Source organism: Neofelis nebulosa, chromosome 13 (genome assembly GCF_028018385.1).
Source record: "Neofelis nebulosa isolate mNeoNeb1 chromosome 13, mNeoNeb1.pri, whole genome shotgun sequence".
NCBI classification, from domain to species: domain Eukaryota; kingdom Metazoa; phylum Chordata; class Mammalia; order Carnivora; family Felidae; genus Neofelis; species Neofelis nebulosa.
Window position 1 is genome coordinate 52659520 of NC_080794.1, and position 20513 is coordinate 52680032.

The following is a 20513-nucleotide window of genomic DNA, read 5'->3' on the forward strand; positions in this document are numbered from 1 at the left end:
CGCTCTGCTTCAGATGTTGCCGTGGTTCACGTGACATCCCAGAAATAAGCATTAGTGCCTGTAGGTTCTCGATTTTCCATTTGCTTGGTCAGAATGCCTTTGCTCTAAACAGCTGGCCCAATTTTATGTGCTGTTTGCTCACCAAGTTACCACATGAGTCTCATTTCTTCACTTTGATGTCTATTCTCTTTTAAGATTGTTTTTTACTTTCTGTGCTTTTATTCCACTGTTCTCTGCATGCAGTTCCAGTGCAGTGTGTTCTGAGTGTTGTCACCAAAGTCCCGTGCAGTCTGCCGTTGTCTTGAAAGCTCCTCAATGCCAGAGTTCTCTGACACAAGGGCTCACTGTGACAGTTATCTGTAAAGACACATTGTCAAAGAGAAATTCCTGTGGTTCAGAATGGACCCAGGCCTTGAAGCCTGCTGACAATACCAAAGCCAGAAGAATACTAAAGTTCTCAAAATCCCTAAACGATGTGGGTGAGAAGCCCCAGAACACTTCGGAAAGTTTTGACTATGTGGAAAGAACTCGCTCCGAAGGGAAATTGATACTCCCTCAAGATCCAGGTCTCAGGATTAACAGGTTCCATCAGAAGGAAAAAAAAGCACAGCATCACAAACCTCTTGGCAGTTCCAAACATTCTTGCGTTTCATCCCTTTCTGCCAACCGTTCAGTTGCCTCAGAGGTGGAAGCTGGCAAGGGGGGCATCCACGTCCCTCTTTTGGAAGAAAGAGCGGATGCTGAAGCTGTGTCCAGGAGCCGGCGACTGCTCCGGTACCTGTTCTCGCTCTCGCACGGCTCGAGCGCCAGCAGCCTGCACAGGTTCCATGAGCTGGAGGGCTGTGCTGCGCCCCTGCACACCGCCAAGTCCTCCAGCGGGCTGGCAGGGAGCATGGGCTTCTGCTCTGATGAAATGGGAGACGACGATGTCTTTGAGGACAGCGCATCTGCAAAATGGAAGAACAAGGTCCTGCGGGCACCCCTCTGCTCAGTGGAGAAGGACAGTGACCTGGATTGTCCTTCTCCCCCCTCTGAAAAATGCCCCCCCATATCTCCTGTATCCACATCAGGGGATGCCTGCAGGTTGGTTTGCCAAGAACCATCATTCTGGCCATCTCTGCTCCCCATACCTCTGTGGCCTCATCTTGCTTTAATATGTGAAGTTTCAGGAAAATGAAGTAATGGGTGGTTATAGACAATTGTGGGTTAATAATTTTCTCCAGAAGAATGGAGTATTGGTATCATTTGAAAAACCAATTTTTATGACATGGGTCCCAAGGTAGTTTCACAGATGATAAAAGAGGGAGAAGCTACACATATTAAAGGCCAAGCTGACTCTTCTCAACCAAAACTAAGTAGACTTTGCTTAAGGAGATTGGAAGAAAGAAAATAGTATCTCCAGTTTTCCAGCTTGATGATCTAGACGTTAAGCCTTGGCGGCCCCTCCCAGCCTCATTTTTGCCCTTTGTTCCACTTGCAACACAGTGTGCATGGGAAGAGGCCGTTCTTCAGTACCATCTGCCTTCCTTCTTTTTAACTTGGATGCAGCCACCTCTGCCCTCATCCTTTCTCCACTTCCACCCTTTGTCTTCCTGTGTGCAAGCATCCTTGTCTGGCCTCCGGAACCTTTCAGAATTTGCTTTTTGTCACCAGGCTCATACTTTCCCCATTCTAGCCTTTCCCTAGGCGCCCCTTCTCCAGGCCAGCTGGTACATTTCTAACAGTTGTCTCCGAAACCTCTCTCACAGAAACAAAGAGCTGAGAGTCTGGCCAGGGCCAGGACCTGGCTCCCCCCAGGTCAGGTGTCCCTACCTCCTCTCCAGCTGTTGGAAGACACCCTTCTGTTTCTCACAAGTCTAAGTTCTTTGAGGTTAGTAGCTATATCCTCTTGTATGCACCCTTAGAAGCCATGAATGGTTTCAAATTCTCATTTCCTCAAAAAAGAAATAAAATTGCAGCCCCTTATCATGGGGTTTTTGGGTCCAAGAGAGGTTCTGTGTTTTCTCTGTTTACTCTCTGAGGGAGGACGGAGACGTGTAGTTGTGTGTGAAGGTGAAATTAGTGCTTATAGATAAAAGCAGATTTGTCATCTTTTTAAGTCACCGGTAATTTTGGAAGGTAGAGTGCTGGTTTTGTTTCACACAGAAAATTTTTCCCCTAATTATTTTAACATGTTCTGAAAGATGCTTCCATGTTGCCTTAAATTCGTCTCTCAGTGACATTTTTAAATCTTCCCAAAAATGGCTGCTTTGTCATTTCTTACATCATTTTTTCCTCTCTGATGCCAAATGCCATCCAGACTTTCCATGTTGGTGCGGTAAGCTAGAAGTTCTTAGCTTGTAGTAATCGTTCTCATCCGTGTCTGTGCGTTTTTGTGCTTGTAGTCGTTTCTGTGATGTTTGTCGCTGAAAGTTTTCTTTGGGGGGGGATTGACCTTCCCCCGAAGCATCCTCTTCCCCTGTCGTGTGGCCCTCCCGGTAACGACTGGCCTTCCTTTGCTGCAGGATCTGCCACTGTGAAGGGGATGACGAGAGCCCTCTGATCACCCCCTGCCGCTGCACAGGGAGCCTCCACTTCGTGCACCAGACCTGCCTGCAACAGTGGATCAAGAGCTCCGACACGCGCTGCTGTGAGCTCTGCAAGTACGAGTTCATCATGGAGGTCAAGCTGAAGCCTTTGAGAAAAGTACGTGTGAGGACACGTTCAGAAGTGTTCTCGCCTTGCTGAGACGAGGGCCCTGGGAAGAGTTAGCACCTTGGACTGGATGGAGCCGTAGCTTGCTTGTGTTCATTTCTGTAAGAAGTGGGGGCTGTGCATACATTCGTGCTACAGAGGTCATCGTTTCCGTTTCTGATTTCCCACTCCCTCCTCTCAGGAAGAAGCTCTTTCTGACCATTCAGTCCTAATGTGTTTTTCCGTCAAACTAAGACTGGTTGCTTCTCTGTGTCAGTCATTTGGCCGTTGGCCACAGTCTGTTTTGTGACATCTTAGGAGTTAACTTTGTACATATTAACTGCTCATGTCTTGCCTCTGAGTAGGACTGTACATCAGACATCAATTAGTATCTCTCTCTGACACAGAGCACAGAATGAAATAGTAAATTTATTTGTATATATTGTGATAAATATTTGCTAGTTGGCAGGGTGAGGGTGGATGGGAAAATAAAGGAACCACAGGCCTTACATAAAATGCACCTCTCTTCAGGCCCCAGGTCACTGCCCCCTCTGAGCGAGCCTGATCTGGCAGCTGCCGCCTGTGTAATGGTTTTCAGTGTGTCTTTCTATATGCCCAGCATACAAGGTTTTGTTTGGAAGAATGAAAGACTTGTTCTTATCTCGGAATCTCAATATGTCAGTTCAAGGAAAATCACATGATCACATCGAAACACCTGACAGTGCGAAGGGAACGAAGATTAAGTCGCGGCGGAGCATGTCCAACAGTTCAAGGAGGAAGCATTGGTTGTGGGCTGGAGCGCTGGGGGAGGGGAGCGGTGGTAGCTTCACAGAATGTTTGGGTGTTGAAGCCGTTCTTGAAGGAGCAGTAGGATTTGGAGTACAGCAAAAGGAGTTTAGAGAGGTCACATTGTCTGTGAAGAAAAGCATACACCGAAAAGGTGAGGGTGAGCATTTCAGGACCGTGTGAAAGGCTTGGACTGAGTGTGTCTTGGGGAATAGCCGGAAATCAGGGAGCAGAGAGCATTTTAGGAGGGAAGCCAAATGAAGATACCGTATAAAACCACAGCAGAAAGCCATCTGGATGTTGGAGAAGACAGCTGCAAACTACTTAAAAAATGTTTTGCCCCATAAAAATAATAGAATTTGTTGGATACCTACTCTGTGCTGGCCTCTCAGGTGAGATGTGTAGCCTTTGACCAATATAAACAATCTAGGAGGCTGTACTTTCAGCTTATCCTATATAGAACCATCTGGAAAGTGGCTGTGATTAGGGCTGGCCAAGGATATGCAGAGTGTTTATGCTTTGTTCTTTCTCTCTACCCTTATATGTTTTCTTCTGATTTGGAAAGCAGTAAATGAAAAAGAAAATCTGGCTATTTGGAGCAAATTAATGAGCTCCTAGAGGAGATGGGACTGGCAGAGCCTGCTTATACCAGGAACTCTTAGCATCGATTTCAAGCTGTTGCTGCCAAAGTAGCAAAGGACCAAAGAGTGAGCGCCTTCCGCCATCACTGTCACGATGTAGTGTGACCATCTGCTAGTGTGTTGTGGCGTCATCAACCCTCTTCCCCTCACTCATGCAAGTCAGCAAGGCAGGGAGGTCTCATGTGTGCCACCTGGGTCTGGGGCCAACATGCCGTTTTCATCAGGCCGAAACCTAGAGTCCTTTAGCTAGCCATTAGTCGTTTGCCTGCAAGAATAAGCAGACAAAAGGATTGATTGGTGGTTGTGGTTCATAGCTCATCTTGATCCCAGCTTCTTTTCATTGCATACAAAGTTGGCTGTCGACAGAATACCAGTGCCTGGTACCTAGTTGAAGCCAAGTGGTTTAAAGAGAATGACTTGTAGTATTTGGGGAAATTCATCTAGATTGGGGAAAGGGGAGGGGGGAAAAGCCAGTCTTACCCATCTACAATGCTGTCACCTTCATAGTAGCCCTTTACATTTGGGGGCCTACACCTCATGCTCTGCGTGTTGTCTTTCCAGTGGGAGAAGCTGCAGATGACGGCCAGCGAGCGCAGGAAGATCATGTGCTCAGTGACGTTTCATGTCATCGCCATCACCTGTGTGGTCTGGTCCTTGTACGTGCTCATCGACCGTACCACTGAGGAGATCAAACACGGACAGGCAACAGGTATGTGCTCAGAGTGACAGGTGAGCTCGGTATGGAGATCGGGTAACACGCTGGGGTCATAGGATTGGAGTGTTACTCCAGATTGGTATTTAAGTCAGACTTCAGATGTCTGGGTTTCTGGAGTGAGAGCATTAATTATGAGGTACCAAGCATCCTTTTCGGACGATTGTCTTGCTGTGGTGAGTAGTTTTAAAAAAACCCAGTCAGAAGAGATCAAATCAGGGAAGGAGAGAATCTCTGCAGACTGTTTCCTAGAAGAGCACGAGGATGAGAGAGAGTGGACACCAAGGACACCCTGCCTTTGGTGAAGCTAGATGGATGAGTGAAGAATCCATTGGTTACGGGAAGGTCAGCAGTTGTGTTTAATTACTTCAGATCTTAAATTAGGTGTGCTGATAGACTAACTGGGTTTTTCCCCTTCTAGGAATCCTAGAATGGCCCTTTTGGACTAAATTGGTGGTTGTGGCCATCGGGTTTACTGGCGGACTTCTTTTTATGTACGTTCAGTGCAAAGTATACATACAATTATGGAAGAGACTCAAGGCTTATAACAGAGTAATCTATGTTCAAAACTGTCCAGAGACCAGCAAAACGAATATTTTTGAAAAATCTGCACTAACAGAGCCCAACTTTGAAAATAAAGATGGACCTGGAACCTGTCATTCCGACACAAACTCTTCTTGTTGGACAGAACCTGAAGACACTGGAACCGAAATCGTTCATGTCTGATTTTGTGGAGGGTGTAGTTTTCCTGGACATCGATGAACAGCTGAAAGAAATTGTTTACTGCCAATTCTGTACCTTTTTTTATGTCCTTTAATAGCATAGACCAGGCAGGCGACTGTTTTTTTAATGGCTTCTCTTTTTCTAAACCCTCCTTAGTGAATCTCCCAGAAAGCCCTCACATTGGCTGTGCGCGGCGGGGTCCCACTTCTGCCAGCACTTCCACGGGAAGGGAGGTCCCCGTGACACTGTGAGGGGGAGCTGGCTGGGTTCTGGCCCACGAAGCCTTGAGCAGTGAGAGAATAAAATGCCGGACCCTGAGAAGAGCAGGAGCCGGGTGGCACCCTGGCCTCAGCGCCCTGCCTCTCCCGGTCAGCAGCAGTCCCCCCACTGGAGCAGAATGTGTGGGAATGTCTAGTCATGCCAGATGATTTCCTCCTCACCAAGAAGAGCCTGGGGAGTTGATGCTGCCACTGACGTTTCTCCCGAGCAGACCGGGCAGTGGTGCTCTGTGCGTGGTGGCGAGTGATTCACTGAGCAAACAGCACTTTACAAAAAGAGAATCTTTATTTTGTAGTATGTGTGTCCAGTGGGATTGACATTTAAAAGAACGTCTCATTTAGAAGCCTTCCCTTCATGACCCTGATTACCTATCTCTTTTACGTTATGATAGATCTAAAACCCTTTTTGCCTTATATATTCTAAGAAACCTGACATCTGCTCTGTGTCCATAAAAGGAACTTGTGGCTATAAAACAGGATAAACAGGCCTGAGGCTTTTTCATAATGTTTCATGAGAATTAATGAACACCAGATGGCAATTTGAGCATAGTTCCTGTGGTTTCAGGCCTATTATATGGCAAGTCTTCATGTCACAGGCCTGCCCCAAATATTTTTTTTGTCAACACTGAAAAAGAAGGTTTTGTGAGATCTAAACAAAAGGAAGGAAGTGAGTAATTAGAACAAAACTGAATGTTTAAAAATGATTCCTTTATGGACAACCTCTCCGGTTCGTGCTGGCTTCATACTGACGGAGTGAGCACGCACTGCCCTGGTCTGGGGCACGCACACTGCAGGCACTCCTGGGCGCCGGCCACCTTGGACAGCTTATCCTGGGTGGCTCTGTGGATCACTGCTCAGGGCAGAGAGACAGACGGGCTGGCTCTGGGACAAAGGCCAGGAGCGAGTAGCAAACTGCCATGGCCCCACTGGGTCACTGCCCCCAGCCACACCTCCACCCATTTATCGCCTTAACTGGACTGGACAGCGAGGACCCTTTAGGGGCCCCTGGCCCTGTAATCAGTTCGTTCTGTCATCAGGGATTATCTCCTGTACCATTTTCATAAGACAAAACCAAAATCACTACCATCAAATGGCCTTTGTCCCTTTAAAAAGTCTGCTTAAAGTTCTGTTTTTAAAAACCCGTTTCTCTGCACCAAGTAAATAAGAGTCATCTCCAGAAAAATAGGCCAAGAGGGTCTGCAGTGTAACATCATCATGCCCAGAATACTTCCTCTCCAGGTGACTCTGCATCTGCAGAGCCTCCTATAAGGGGAAGGCTGCTTGGGCGGGGGAGGGGGTGTCCTGCCCTCAGTCCTCTGAACCTTAGGTGCCCCACCTGTCCTGTTTTGAGGATGAAGCAAACACAAGATGATTCCTTTGCCTTTCAGACTGGAAGTGCTGTGGTTAGTTTTGAAAGCCAGGACGAGGCCGAAGTGTGTCTAAGCTCTGGGAAGGGCGTGTGGTAGCAGGCTTTGCCCTGCCACCTCCTCCCACCCAAAGTCTGACTCATCAGGATCACGGATCCCTGTCTAAGGATCTGCTCTGCCGTGGCCTTCCTCTGGTTGGGCAGGCACTATCCAACCATGGCAACCCCTGAAAATAGGTCAGCCTACTCTCGCTCTCTCGCGGTCTCTATCGCGCTCTCTCTCGCTCTCTTATCTCCCAGGCCACATCCGGTCCGCGCCTGTGTTCACTGTGCCCCAAGTGCAATTACCCACACCCCTTCTCAGCCTGGGGACTCCAGGCAGCTACACGCTGTCCACTCAGGGGAGCTGAGTCCTGGTCGGCCCTGCCTCTACCCCTTAGAAACTGTCCAGGCAAGGCCTCTTGTCCCTGCCATCTTCTTACAGCGAATGAGTAGTCACGTGAAGACTGGGATAGAATTTTAAGTGAGAATCCTTCCCCTCTCCCCTGATGGAGGCCCTTATGCTGAAGCTGAAAGTCACTGAGACTTCCTGCGGATGGGAAAGTGTGCTTTAGGTAAGGGTAGCTGCTGGGCCGCCCACCCGTCATGGCTGGCACCCCGTAGAGCAAAGGTGCCTTTATAACCATGACCGCTGTGTTGCTCCCATGCCTGACCAGGTTGTCACGTGAAACCCTTACTTCTTTTCAGGAAGGCCTAACACCATCTCATCACCTCCACCAAACTCCTAAAAGCCTTCTGCCTGGGGACAGTCCATCCCACGTCCTTCTTTCCTGTTCTGGGATGGCACACAGATGTCCCCTTGCCTTTCTCTTTTCTTGTAGGTTCTAGTTGAGCTCCTCTCACCCCTTTCGTAGTCCCGGCCTTATTCCTCACCTACTGAACTGGGAAGCCAGAAGCCCTGGAAAGGTGCTGTGCTGCCATCTAGTGGGGGAAGCAGATCTGCCAGGTGTACCTTTAATCCACATCAGCTTGCCCTCTAGTTCTTTGGGGGTTATTTATTCCCTAGGCTCCCCGCCCCCTCCCATTCTGCACCTGGCTTTGTGGGAGGATGACACTTGGCTGAACCAGAAATGTGGGATGAGCCTGTGGGTCTCAGGGCCAGGACGGCTGATACTTGGGGGCCAGGCAAAGGGGAGAGGGAAATGGCTCAGGGGTGTGGCCAGCTAGCTCTGTCTGATTTGGCCTTTGCTTCCCCAAAAGTTACAGTATGGCTCGAGGGCTTCTGACTTTGGCCGCCAGCAATAATTTGGGGGTTTTTTTTGTGCCCGAGTTGATTTTAAGAATTCCTGGAAACTATAAAAAGGTCTCATCCTGCTCCAGGCCTCTATGTCTCCTCCTTTTTCACCTCCTTCCACCGTTTTCAATCTTATGGGTCTAGTTTTCAACCTTGCTGGCGTGCCCTCCCTGGCTCCAGACATGCAGGCCCCAGGCAGTGGGCCAGCGCAAGCGCATCAGGTAGTGCCTGCACAGTTAGGGCTGCTTCTGCTACCTGGTGGGTCAGCCACACGGCTGGCGGAGGCCTGCAAACAGCAGGGCCGAGATCCACGATGCTGTGCATTTGGCCTGATGCAAAGACACTTTTTGAATACTTTCCCTTTTAGATCTGATTTGAAACATGCAGCTTCCCTCTCCAGCCCAAGGAAAGACCGAAACATAAGGGAAGAAAAGGATTTATCTTTGTTTCGGAAGTAATTAAGTTGTGCAGCTATTTACCTATTTAGATGCAACGTTTATAGAAAGCTGATTGTTAATAAAAACCAAATTTACACTGGCATGTGTGGTGTAGTTTCTAAAAGGCACTTCACATTTGAAGATTTTCTTAACTTGGAAACTTTCTAGTTCTCTAAATGTCTGGTTTTGTATCCTTTTGTGTATGTTCACTGTTTCTCAGTATTACCACTTGAATAATTCTCTGGGGGGTTGTTTCTGTTATATACGGGGTGTCTAATTGCAGCAATAAAGCATCTCTTTAAAAAGGAGTTTTGCCATGAAAGTATTTTCCTGCAAAAAGCCTGGGAACACTGGCAGGCATTCCAGTGGTTCTGATCCCCTTTCCCCATTCCTCTGGCTTGCACGTTGGGAAAGAAAATCATACAACCTCTGGAGGTATCTGTTTTCCTCAGCCTGTCCCTGCAAGGGGGGACGATTCCCCCAGACGCTGGTGGTTGGTGAGGACAGGGTGGTTTCAGGGGTGCAAGCATGGGAGTGAAGACCGAAGTAGCTCACACAGGTGTGCTGCTTTCAAACATCCAGGCTCTACTTGGACTCCATTCCCTATGAGAAGCCAGATTCAAGTTCAGGATGGGTATGCTAGTGGGACCATTGGAATAGATTATTGCCTTACTGGCCTTATCTGTTGAAACAGTTACTGAGCCACAGCCTAGCTGAGGAAGGGGACCCAGGGAGGACCAGCAGGATCTCTGGCAATAGTTTGGCCTGGCTGCCTCTCCCAGCCTCCAACAGAGCTTCCTGTGTTGTGGTGTTGCCTCCGGGTCTCGAGACTGCAAACTGCCCACAGGGCTGTAAGCGCTGAGGACAGCACCTGCCTTTACCTGTGTGCGTGAGGTGAAAACAGGCCAGGATTGCCCTGTATATACTGTACCCTAGGTGAGCCCAGAGGATTCGTCCACCGGTTAAGGGTACCGTAGTACCTACCAGGAGACTTTGGAGCTAAGCAGGAAGATATTTGGCCAAGTGTCCTTGCCAGTCTTCTGGAGCTGTTGAGGCTTCTGGAGGAGGATACGACCACGTAACAGCTGAACAGGTACGTGCTTGTGGGAGAGGGGGGAGCCGGGAGGAACCCTGAGCTAAAGTGGTCAACTATTGGCTGGAGGGGTTATAGCAGGATTCTCACCCAGAGAGTCCTGACACTGAGGCTTTTCTTTCTTTCCAGGAAGCAACTTTATTTGTGCCAGCACTGCTCAGTTGGGTTCGTACCCAAAGGACTGAGCCCCGAGTGCCATATGGCATAGTTTTTCATATATTTTTTACTTCTTTGTCTCCCATATGAGGTAACACACAAACATGTAGTCTGATTAAGTGGTCTCAGGTTACAGGGTCGGGAGCAATGTTGTCAAGTACGTGAATAGCAAGGTTGCCTTTTGGGTTTTGTTTGTTTGTTTGTTTTTTTGCCCTTAGGGAGGGGACCCTACCACAGGGTGAAGAGGGTGGAGCTGAAAGAAGAATCTGCTTTTGTAAGAATGTGAGGTGGGGGACACTGAGGGGAGCCTCTATTCTTTGGGGGATCCACTGAATTTGATGAGTTTGGTTGCAGAGATGCCTTGTTGCACACAGGTTTGATGATGCTGTCCCCAGGCCTTTCTGCCCTTTAACACCAGCCACAAAGTGGGGGTGTGAGGGGCTGCAGGCACACTTCCAGGGAGCATTTGCATCCTTGGTCAGGGCAAACCCCTTGCAGGCCAGCCTCTTGTTACATAAATAAACTCACAGAGGGACAGCTTTGCCCGTTAATTTACATATTGACATACTTACTGTTCCTCATTACTTGGGATGTCAGGCTGGCCAGAGGAGGATCCATGACTCATGGTGCTAAAACAGAACTTCCCAGATGACCAGGGGTGACTGGCCTCTCTTTGGGAAAGATGTCTGATTAAACATTCCGGGGCGGGGAGGGGCCAGGGGAGGCGTACAACCATCAAAGCTGTCGGCGCGGTAAAAAACAAAAACGAAACCAGAACAGAAAATCAAACACAGCCCTTGTCTCAGGGAAAGGCCTTGAGCAGGAATAGCACTGGGAGGCAGGGGGTTCTGGGCCACAGTCATGCAGTCAAGGAGTCACATACTTTTTACGTATCTGAAATACATAGGAAACGCATGTTGCTTACTGCAGTCATCACCTCACATCTTGCTTTTTTCACCTAACAACTGGATTTAGGCAGAGATTTTAAGGTTGCTAACTTGACTTTTGAGGTTAGAAACAAAGCTGAAACACCACATCCATGACATTTATCTTTGTACACTTGGGGGGGGGGCAGTTCTGAACATAAGTTCCTAGAAGTAGAAAAAGGGGTAAAAGTTGCAAAACTGACCTCCACAAAATTATTCACTTACCTTCCCACTGTGAGAATCTTAGTCTTCCTTCCTTACATTGTATCATGTGGGTGTTAGTTTTTTAATTGTTACTAAAATGATTGCCATTACCTTTTCTCTCATTGATGTTTTTGCTTTGCATTTCTTAGATAAATGAGGTTGAGCATCTTTTGTTTACTGTGCATGTCTGCTTATGTGAATTTCCATCCCTTGGCCATTTCTCTTGGATTTTTTGGTATATTTTACGTTGAATCATAGGTGCTTGGTGCCTTCAAAAAAATTTTTTTTAATTTTTTTATTTATTTTGAGAGAAAGAATGAGCAGGGGGAGGGGCAGAGAGAGAGGGAGACAGAGAATCCCAAGCAGGCTCTGCACTGTCAGCGCAGAGCCCAATGTGAGGCTCGAACCCATGAACTGTGAGATCATGATCTGAGCCAAAAGAAATCGAGTCAGACCTTTAATCAACTGAACCACCAGGCACCCTTGAATCATAGGTGCTTTTTATTTTATTTTTCATTTTATTTTTAATGTTTATTTTTGAGAGAGAGAGAGAGTGAGCGTGAGTGGGGTGAGGGGCAGAGAGAGGGAGACACAGAGTCTGAAGCAGGCTCCAGGTTCTGAGCTGTCAGCAGAGAGCCCGACGTGGGGCTTGAACTCACGAGCTATGACATCATGGCCTGAGCCAAAGTCAGATGCTTAACCTACTGAGCCACCCAGGCGCCCCCATAGGTGCTTTTTATGATGAAAGAACATTAACTTCAGTTTAAGTAACTGGCAAAGAAGTGCAGTTTGTGAATTTTTAAAACATTTTATTATGAAATTAAAAAAATGTTTATCTTGAGAGAGAGAGAGATTGAGCCAGAGAGGGGCAGAGGGAGAGGGAGAAAGAGAATCCTAAGCAGGCTCTGCTCAGCACAGAGCCCCATGTGGGGCTCGATCCCATGAACTGTGAGATCATGACGTGAGTTGAAATCAAGAGGTGGCCACTTAACCGACTGAGCCACCCAGGTGCCTCTGAAATTTTTTTAATATAAAATTTTAAATAATTGCATAGTATTCATATACCTTAGTGTTGCATAGAATTCATATACTTAAGATTCTACAGTTAACATTTGGCTATATATACTTTACCACATATTTTCATCTATTAATCATGCTGTTCTTCCATCAGCTTACTTTTTTAATGCATTTCAGAGTAAACTGCAGCCAGAAGTACACTTAACTTCAGTTTGCCTTTTGTTGACTAGAATTCAACATTTGTTTATGGTTCTTTTTGTTCATAGGAAAAATTTACATACAGTGAAATGTATAAATCTTACGTGTACCATCTGATGAGTTTTGGCATGCATGCCAAATGTATGCATCTGTATAACCCCAAACCAGATGTTCTGTATCAAAATGTGGAACATTATCTCAATCCTGAAAATTCTAATGCCCCTTTCCTGTTCACCCCTGTTCCCATACCCTCCAAAGCAAACATTGTGCTGATATTTGGGGTTTAGCTTGTCCTGGAACTTAATTTTAATTTTAATGGAGTTGCGTAGTTTATACTTCTGTGTAAGGGTTCTTTATGTCAGCACAATGTTTTTGAGTTTCATCTATGCTCCTGTATCAGCACATTCCTGTTTTATGCTGCATAATGTTCCATTGTATAAATATAGTTGGAGACTTGCGCTGTTTCCAGTTTGGGGCTATTATGAGTAGAATAGTAAGATTATTTTTGTGGACATATGTTTTCATTTCTCTTGAGTAAATACCTAGGCATGAAATGCTAGTTCAGAGAGGATAGAAATATGTTAGTTTTAGAAGGAACAAACATTTTTTTGAAGGAGGTGTACCATTTTACATCCCCACCAGCAAGGTGTGAGGGTTCCAATTACTTCACATCCTTGGTCCAACATTTGGTGTTGTCAGTCACTAACCTGAAATACAAGAATTTTACTGTTCTCATAGATGTGTAGTTGCATTGTGGTTTTAATTTGCATTTGTGGCTTTAATTTGCATTTTCCCAATGACTAATGATGTTGAACATCTTTTTATGTGCCTCTTGTCATGTGTTTATTTGCCATTCCTGTCTATCTCTTTGTGTAAGGGGAGGCAGACTATAGTCCACTGACCAAATCCAGCCCATGACCTATTTTTGTAAGGCTTCTTGAGCTAGGAATGTGTTTTACAATTTTAAAAGGTGGTTTAAAAAAACTGAAAAAAAAAGTTTGTTTTAAAAAAGTGCAGCAGATTGGGGGCACCTGGGTGGCTCAGTTAGTTAAGCCTCTGACTTCTGCTCAGGTCATGATCTCACCGTTCCTGAGTTCGAGCCCTGTGTCGGGCTCTGTGCTGATGGCTCAGAGCCTGGAGCCTGCTTCGGATTCTGTGTCTCCCTCTCTCTCTATCCCTCCCTGACTAGTGCTGTGTCTCTCTCTGTCTCTCAAAAATAAATAAATGTAAAAAAAAAAAAATGCACAGATTGTATGTGGTCTACCAAACCTAAAATATTTTACAGGAAAACATGTGCTTGACACTGCTATGGATTTAAAGTGTGTATCCTTTATATTGCATGTTGTTGGATATTGACTTTTAAAATTATTATGTTAATCTCTGCCTCTTAGTTGGAGTTTTTAGTCCGTAAACATTTGATGTAATTACTAAGTTGTGTCTACCATTTTATTATTTGATTTTTTTGTCCTTTCTGTTTTTTAATTTTTTTTTAACGTCTATTTGTTTTTGAGAGAGACAGAGACAGAATGCGAGTGGGTTAGGGGCATAGAGAGAGGGAGACACAGAATCCGAAGCAGGCTCCAGGCTCCAAGCTGTCAGCACAGAGCCCAACGCAGGACTCAAACTCACGAGCTGTGAGATCATGACCTGAGCCAAAGTTTGACGCTCAACCGACTGAGCCACCCAGCCGCCCAGTCCTTTCTGTTTTTGTTTCTCCGTTCCTCTTTTTCTGCTTTCTTTTAAATTATTTATATATTTTCACAATTCCATTTTAAGTCCTCTCTTGGTTTTTCACTATACTTCTTTACATTATTTTTAGTGGTTGATCTAGGGATTATAATCTACTACTTAAAATTTCACAAACTACTTAGAATTAATATTTGATCATTTGATATAAGACGTAGAAACCACGTGGCTGAAAAAGTCCATTAATATCCATTGCCTTTTATGCTATCTTCATATTGTGCTTACATGCATTATAAATGCCACATGACAATGCTATAACACTTGCTTTAAATAATCATATATGTTGAAGGAAGAGGGGGGAAAGTCTCTTAAATTTACCAAATATTTGCCATATCTGACACTCTCCCATCCTTCCTGAAGATCTGAGTTTCCATGAGAGCATTTCTTGTAGTGTAGATCTGGCAGTAGATTCTCTTTATTTTACTTGAAAATTTCTTTATTTCATTTTCATACTTGAGGAACATATCTGAGAATTCTGTGTTGGTGATTGTTTTCTTTCAGTGCTTTGCTTTTTTTTTTTAAAGTTAATTTTGAGAGAAAGAGCATGAGTGGGGTAGGGGCAGAGAGAGAGGGGAGAGAGAGAATCCCAAGCATGCTCTTGTCCACACAGAACCCAAGGCAGGGCTTGAATTTATGAACCATGAGATCATGACCTGAGTCAAAACCAAGAGTTGGTTGCTTAAGAGACTAAGTCACCAGGAGCCCCCTTTTAGTGCTAAAAAATGTTGTGTCAGGGGCACCTGGGTGTCTTAGTCAGTTAAGCGTCCGACTCTTGATCTCAGTTCAGGTCTTGATCTCACGGTTGTCAGTTTGAGCCCTGCCTTGGGCTCTGCACTGGGCATGGAGCCTACTTAAAAAAAAAAAAAAAAATGTTGTTTTGTTGTCTTTTGGCCCCCACAGTTTCTACAAATTTAAAAATTTTTTTTAATGTTTATTCATTTTTTTGAGAGAGACAGAGCGTGAGTGGGGGAGGGGAAGAGAAAGAGGGAGACACAGAATCTGAAGCAGGCTCCAGGCTCTGAGCTGTCAGCACAGAGCCTGATGCAGGGCTCAGACCCATGAACCATGAGATCATGACCTAAGCTGAAGTCAGACGCTTAGTTCACTGAGCCACCCAGGTACCCCTGGCCCCCACAGTTTCTGATGAAAAGTCATTTGTAATTCAAATCATTGTTTCATTGTATGTCACCTGTTACTGCTTTCAAGGTATCTCTTTAATCTCTCCTTTTGAGGAGTTTGACTCCTCAGGTATGGGTTTCTTTGTATTTATTCTGCTTAGTTTTGAGCTTCTTGGAGCTATAAATTGTTCTCTCACCAAACTTGGGAAATTTTTGGCTTTTATTTCTTCAAATACTTGTTCTGCCCCATAGTCTTTCACCTTCCCTCTCCTTCTGGGACTCCAATTACATGTATGTTAAACCTTTTTTTTTTTTTTTTAACACATTTATTTTTGCAACACAGAGAGACAGAGCATGAGGAGGGTAGGGGCAGAGAGAGAGGAGACACAGAATCTGAAGCAGGCTCCAGGATCTGAGCTGTCAGCACAGAGCCCAAAGCGGAGCTTGAACTCACAAACCGTGAGATCATGACCTGAGCTGAAGTAGGACGCTTAACCAACAGAGCCATCAGGTACCCCTGTTAAACCTTTTGATATCGTCCCATAGATCTCTGCGGATCTGTTCATGTAAACACATTCTCTTTTTGCTTCAGATTGGATCATTTCTATTGATCTGTCTTCAAGTCACTCTTTGTTCTGTTCTGCTATATTAGTTATTTTTTCCAGATATTTTTCAGTTCTGTCTAGAATTTCCATCTGATGATTCTTTTTCCTCCTCTTCCCAGTCTTCTCCTCTTCCCCTCCTCCTCCTCCATTCTCTTTTACAGTGTGTACTTCTCTGCTGAGATTTCCTATCCTTTCATGAATTGGTAACATATTTCCTGTAACCCACAGAGCATAGGTATAAAAGCTTTGTTGAAATTATTCTCTATTAAGTTCAACATCTGTGTCATTATATGGCAGTTTCTGTCAGTTGTCTTTTCCCTGAGAGTAGATCACATTTTCCTAATTCTTTGTATGTTGAATAATTTTGGATTGTGCTCTGGCTAATGCGAATGTTCTTTTTTTAGAGATTCTGAGTTCCCTTATATTCCTCTGAAAAGGATTTTTTTAAAGCAAGCAGTTAACTTGGTTGAGCTTAAACGGAAAACTGTTTAAAAGCCCAAATCTTGGGGCGACTGGGTGGCTCAGTCAATTAGGCGACCGACTCTTGTTTTGGCTCAGGTCATGATCTCATGGTTTGTGAGTTCAAGTCCTGCATCAGGCTCTGTACTGTGTCAGCGCAGAGCCCACTTGGAAGTCTCTCTCCTTCTCCTTCTGTCCCTACCCCACATTCATGTGTGCTCTCTCTCTCTCTCTCAAAATAAATAAACTTAAAAAAATTAAAATCCCAGATCTCACGATAGTTGTTTCATCCTCCATTGAGCTGTCTGCAGTTTGCCCCCTGCCTGCTCGCTTAGGGGTCCGCCGGAGGTTTGCACAGAAGTGGGGCTTCCCGAAACGCCCCTGTGGCAGCACTGGAGTGATGCTACTGAATATCCAGCTGCAGGGGAACTGGCAGGGCCAGGTGCAGAGAACATATTTCACTGACAGCGCCAGCTGCCACATCTTTGGATCTATTGTGACCATCATTTGTGTCAAGACCATTTTTGTCATTCCTGCCTGATGCAAGATTTCTATAATGGGCCACTTTTGCTTGAGGACTCCACATTAGCTGGAGCGAGGCTTTCATGGAGGTGCCCTGCAGTCTGGAGCCCATTCTACCCAGTCCTTCCTTCCCTGTCCCCTGCCCCCCACAGGGTTGGACCTGCATCACCCTTCCTCTCCCTTCCTTTGCTCACGTGGCCTTGCTGATTCTAAAGGTTGGTGTGTTGGACATGGAGCCGAGTGAGTGCCTTTATCACAACCGTAGTTCATGAAGTCCATCACCAAGGTCACTCACAGTGTGGACAGTTCTCAGAGGGATGGAAGGGAGTTTGGGGTCTGGGCCTCACTCTGGTACCCATCCCAATGGTCAAGTTTCCTTAGAGGGTCTTGTGGTTTCAGGAGCACATGCATGCCTTCTCCTTTGCTTATTGGGCCTGGTGGAACCTTTTACTTAGACACTGAGCTTCTGGCCCAGCACATTTCCAGGAACTCTGGAGACCCTGTTGGTGATTCTGAAGCCAGGGGCTGGGGGTTATAGGTTGGGTCTGTGTGTAGGAGGAGGACACAATGGATCACCATGCCCAAACTCAGGGCTGGTTCTGCTTCTTGGGTGTGGGGAAAGAAATTCATTTTATATTTTTTTTAATTAATTTTAATTTTTTAATTTTATTTTAAGTTTATGTCTTTATTTTGAGAGAGAGAGAGAGGGGCAGAGAGAGAGAGGATCCCAAGCAGGCTCTGCACTGACAGTGCACGCCACGGGGCTCAATCTCCCCAAATGTGAGATCATGACCCAAGCCAAAATCAAGCACCAGATGCTTAACTGAGCCACCCAGGCGCCCCAAGAAATGCATGTTAAAAGTCATTTTGAGTCCTCTCTTGTTGGAGAAAACATCCCCCAGCTTCCAAAAGAGTGCCTAGAACATGTCAGGTGCCTTGCAGGAGGAAAATGAGGAACCAGCCCTGGGGCACACAAGGAAGGTGGGTGGGGTCCTGGTCCTCCAGGGGCTCTGGGTCCAAGGGAGAGACCGCGTGGGAGGATGACAACAGAAGTTTAGACAACAGCCTGGGAGATAGGTGAGCTGTGGGCAATGATGCCTCCCTAGACTGGATGACATTTGAGATGTATTCTGAAGAAAATTCAGGAGTTTCTGGGAAAAGAAGAGGGGGAACCACCTTCTATCCCGATGGGGTTTGGGGGGGAAGCTCTTGCCTAGATGGAATCACAGTGATTGTGGCTTTTTCTGTGGGGCAAGGGGATGTGAGCTGTTTGGGGGTGACTGGAACATAATACACGGAAGGACACCTATTTTAAATGCACTCCTTTATTTTTATGACAGCCAATTCTTAATTCATTCAATAAGGATTCATCTGGGTACCTACTATATATGCAAGAAATTGGACCAAGCATAAATAGAACAGAAAATAATCATTCCATGTCTCCCAGTAAGAACGAACATCTATCAGTTGTCCTGACTTGCTGTTGCTGAGTGGCGTGCAAGCACTGAGCTAGGTGTAGGCAGGAAGCTACACAGTCCTGCTCTGTGTAGGACGCGTCCCTGCAGCGTATCCACATTGATCGAAGTATGGGATTCACTGAAAACTAGGGAACACACTGGAAAATGCACCAAAGCTTAGGCTGAACGTGGCCCAACCTGGGCAGCCTTCGGTTTGAAGCCAGCCTGGGGCCTGGGGGTGAAATTGCCAGGAATCCTGGCAGCCTCAGAAGAGCAGGCTGCCCCAGGGCCGCCTGGTGTGGGGCTGCTGAGCCTGGTCACAGGTAGTCGGCCGTCTTCAAGGGAGACTGGCCCGGGTGGCCACTTAGATGGCCACGCTATTGGGAATCCGGTCTGGGGACAAGTAGTAATATGGCAGCTTCTTGTTCTTGTTGCGCTCAGCAATCACGCTGACGATGGCAGCAAGGTTCTTGCGGAATCGGGCCATGGCCTCTTTTACAGGCTTCTCGATGAAATGCTCTTCTGGGTACATGCCCAGGAATAGCTAAGGGCCCAGACATAGACAGACAGACAGGTTACTCTTTGACAAGGGGGTGTAAACTGATAGGCCTTGCTTGTCTCACCCCCAGAGATGATCCCTTGGAAAGTCAGCAAGGGAGCACCTGCTCATTTCCCCCTCACCACCTGCCCCCCTGCTGAGAGTACCCCAAGAATGCTCCTGGGCTGGGGTCTTCAGATGAATGGGCAAAATAACTGCCGTGCTGCAGGGTGGCCACAACAGCTTGTAATGGCGGCAGGTGAATGCGGACGCTGTCGGTGGTCCCAGCTGTGCTGGGAATGTGGCTGTGCAGTCCTGCTTGCCCCTGTTCCTGTGTAGCATCCCTGCCTTCCCATCTGGGCTCCGGGCAGCAGGGGCACAGGGGTTAGCACTAGCCTTTCCAGCCCAGGAGAGCCATGGCCACACCCTGTTGGGGTGCTGTGCTCATTTGTATACTCACGTGGTAACTGCAAACTAAAACTAGGCATATTTAAAAAAAAATTATTGGATTGTTAAAATTGGAAAGTTTCATACCCAGGGCTGAAAAGGGTGGGATTTTGGACTTAGTTTGTGGAGGGCAGATCAATCTCAACGTTCTTTGACCCAGAAATTCCTCTACCAGGAACACATCCTCTGGCCCTACTAAACATGTGTGCAAAGACACATATACAAAAAAAAGATGTGAGGGACCAACACATTTGCAAAGTCCCCAGAGCAACCTAAATGCCCCCTAAAATGCCCACAGGCCTGGGGGTGGTTGGAGTGGTAGTCATTCTGTGAAACACTGAGCAAATGCCATGGGGTCGTGTTTGAGATACTGAGAAACCTAGCTTTGACATTAGGTTAAATAAGGTGTATGTGCATGGGAATGTCTGGAAGGATACCCAGAAACTTCTTAGTCATTACCTCCGGGAAGACAACAGTGGAACAGAGTGCCTGTGCTCTCCTGTCCCTCCCTCACCCTGAGCTCCAACCTGGTGCAGACCTAAGAACCCCCTGGGTACCCCCAGCCCTGGAAGTCAGGACTCCCTGAGAGCAGGCGTCCAGCCTAAGCCCTTAATCACAAAGCCCAGAGAGGGAGAAATGGGTTAACTCTGGGTGACCTGCCCCTAGAAGGGGCAGAATGGTGTCCAGTGCTCACCTCGTTGTCTTGGAACTGGCTTAGTGCCCACACTGCGCCCAGGTGCCAGCAGGAGCGGCCACGGTCTGGCAGCGTATCCACGATCTGCTCGATGGTGACCACGCCCTTGGTTGTTGGCGGTGGGGCCCGCATGGTTGGGGGGGCATTGGGGATCCAGGAGCACCAGTCATACTGTAGGGACAGCCACAGACACATGGGGGTGCCTCCTCAGCCAGCCACCACCCATCTGCGGCTGGCCATGCCCCTACCTGCCTGACAGAGCAAATGCCCAGGTGCCTCCTACCCTCCTCCATCTCCTCCTGCTCCAGCAGGACTGGGCCACAGTTCCCCACTCCGGCTGGCACCCTTGGCTTAGTGGGGAGAATACACTCAGGGAATGCATAGTTTCTGGCCCCGAGGCTGCTGGAGATCAGTCCCGGAAGA

General features: G+C 46.8%; 2 protein-coding genes across 15 annotated transcripts in view; one reads left to right on the top strand and one right to left on the bottom strand.

Moving 5' to 3' along the window:
• Window positions 1-9218, top strand: part of MARCHF8 (membrane associated ring-CH-type finger 8) — a 123870-nt gene extending 114652 nt beyond the window's left edge. For 13 of the 14 annotated variants that reach the window (XM_058697041.1, XM_058697042.1, XM_058697045.1 and 10 more), the window contains 4 exons: window positions 244-1083; window positions 2505-2685; window positions 4662-4809; window positions 5234-9218. In XM_058697041.1, the coding sequence (XP_058553024.1) occupies window positions 244-1083; window positions 2505-2685; window positions 4662-4809; window positions 5234-5538 (1474 nt within the window). In that variant the 3' untranslated portion in view covers window positions 5539-9218. The remainder of the gene's footprint in view (window positions 1-243; window positions 1084-2504; window positions 2686-4661; window positions 4810-5233) is intronic. The other variant, XM_058697048.1, reaches the window with a different exon arrangement.
• A 9481-nt stretch (window positions 9219-18699) lies between these two features.
• The window catches only part of ALOX5 (arachidonate 5-lipoxygenase), a 49984-nt gene continuing 48170 nt past the window's right edge, over window positions 18700-20513 (bottom strand). The window contains exons 13-14 of the mRNA XM_058697049.1: window positions 20091-20261; window positions 18700-18955 (exon numbers count right to left, since the gene is read on the bottom strand). Coding sequence (XP_058553032.1) covers window positions 18776-18955; window positions 20091-20261 — 351 coding nt within the window. The 3' untranslated portion in view covers window positions 18700-18775. The remainder of the gene's footprint in view (window positions 18956-20090; window positions 20262-20513) is intronic.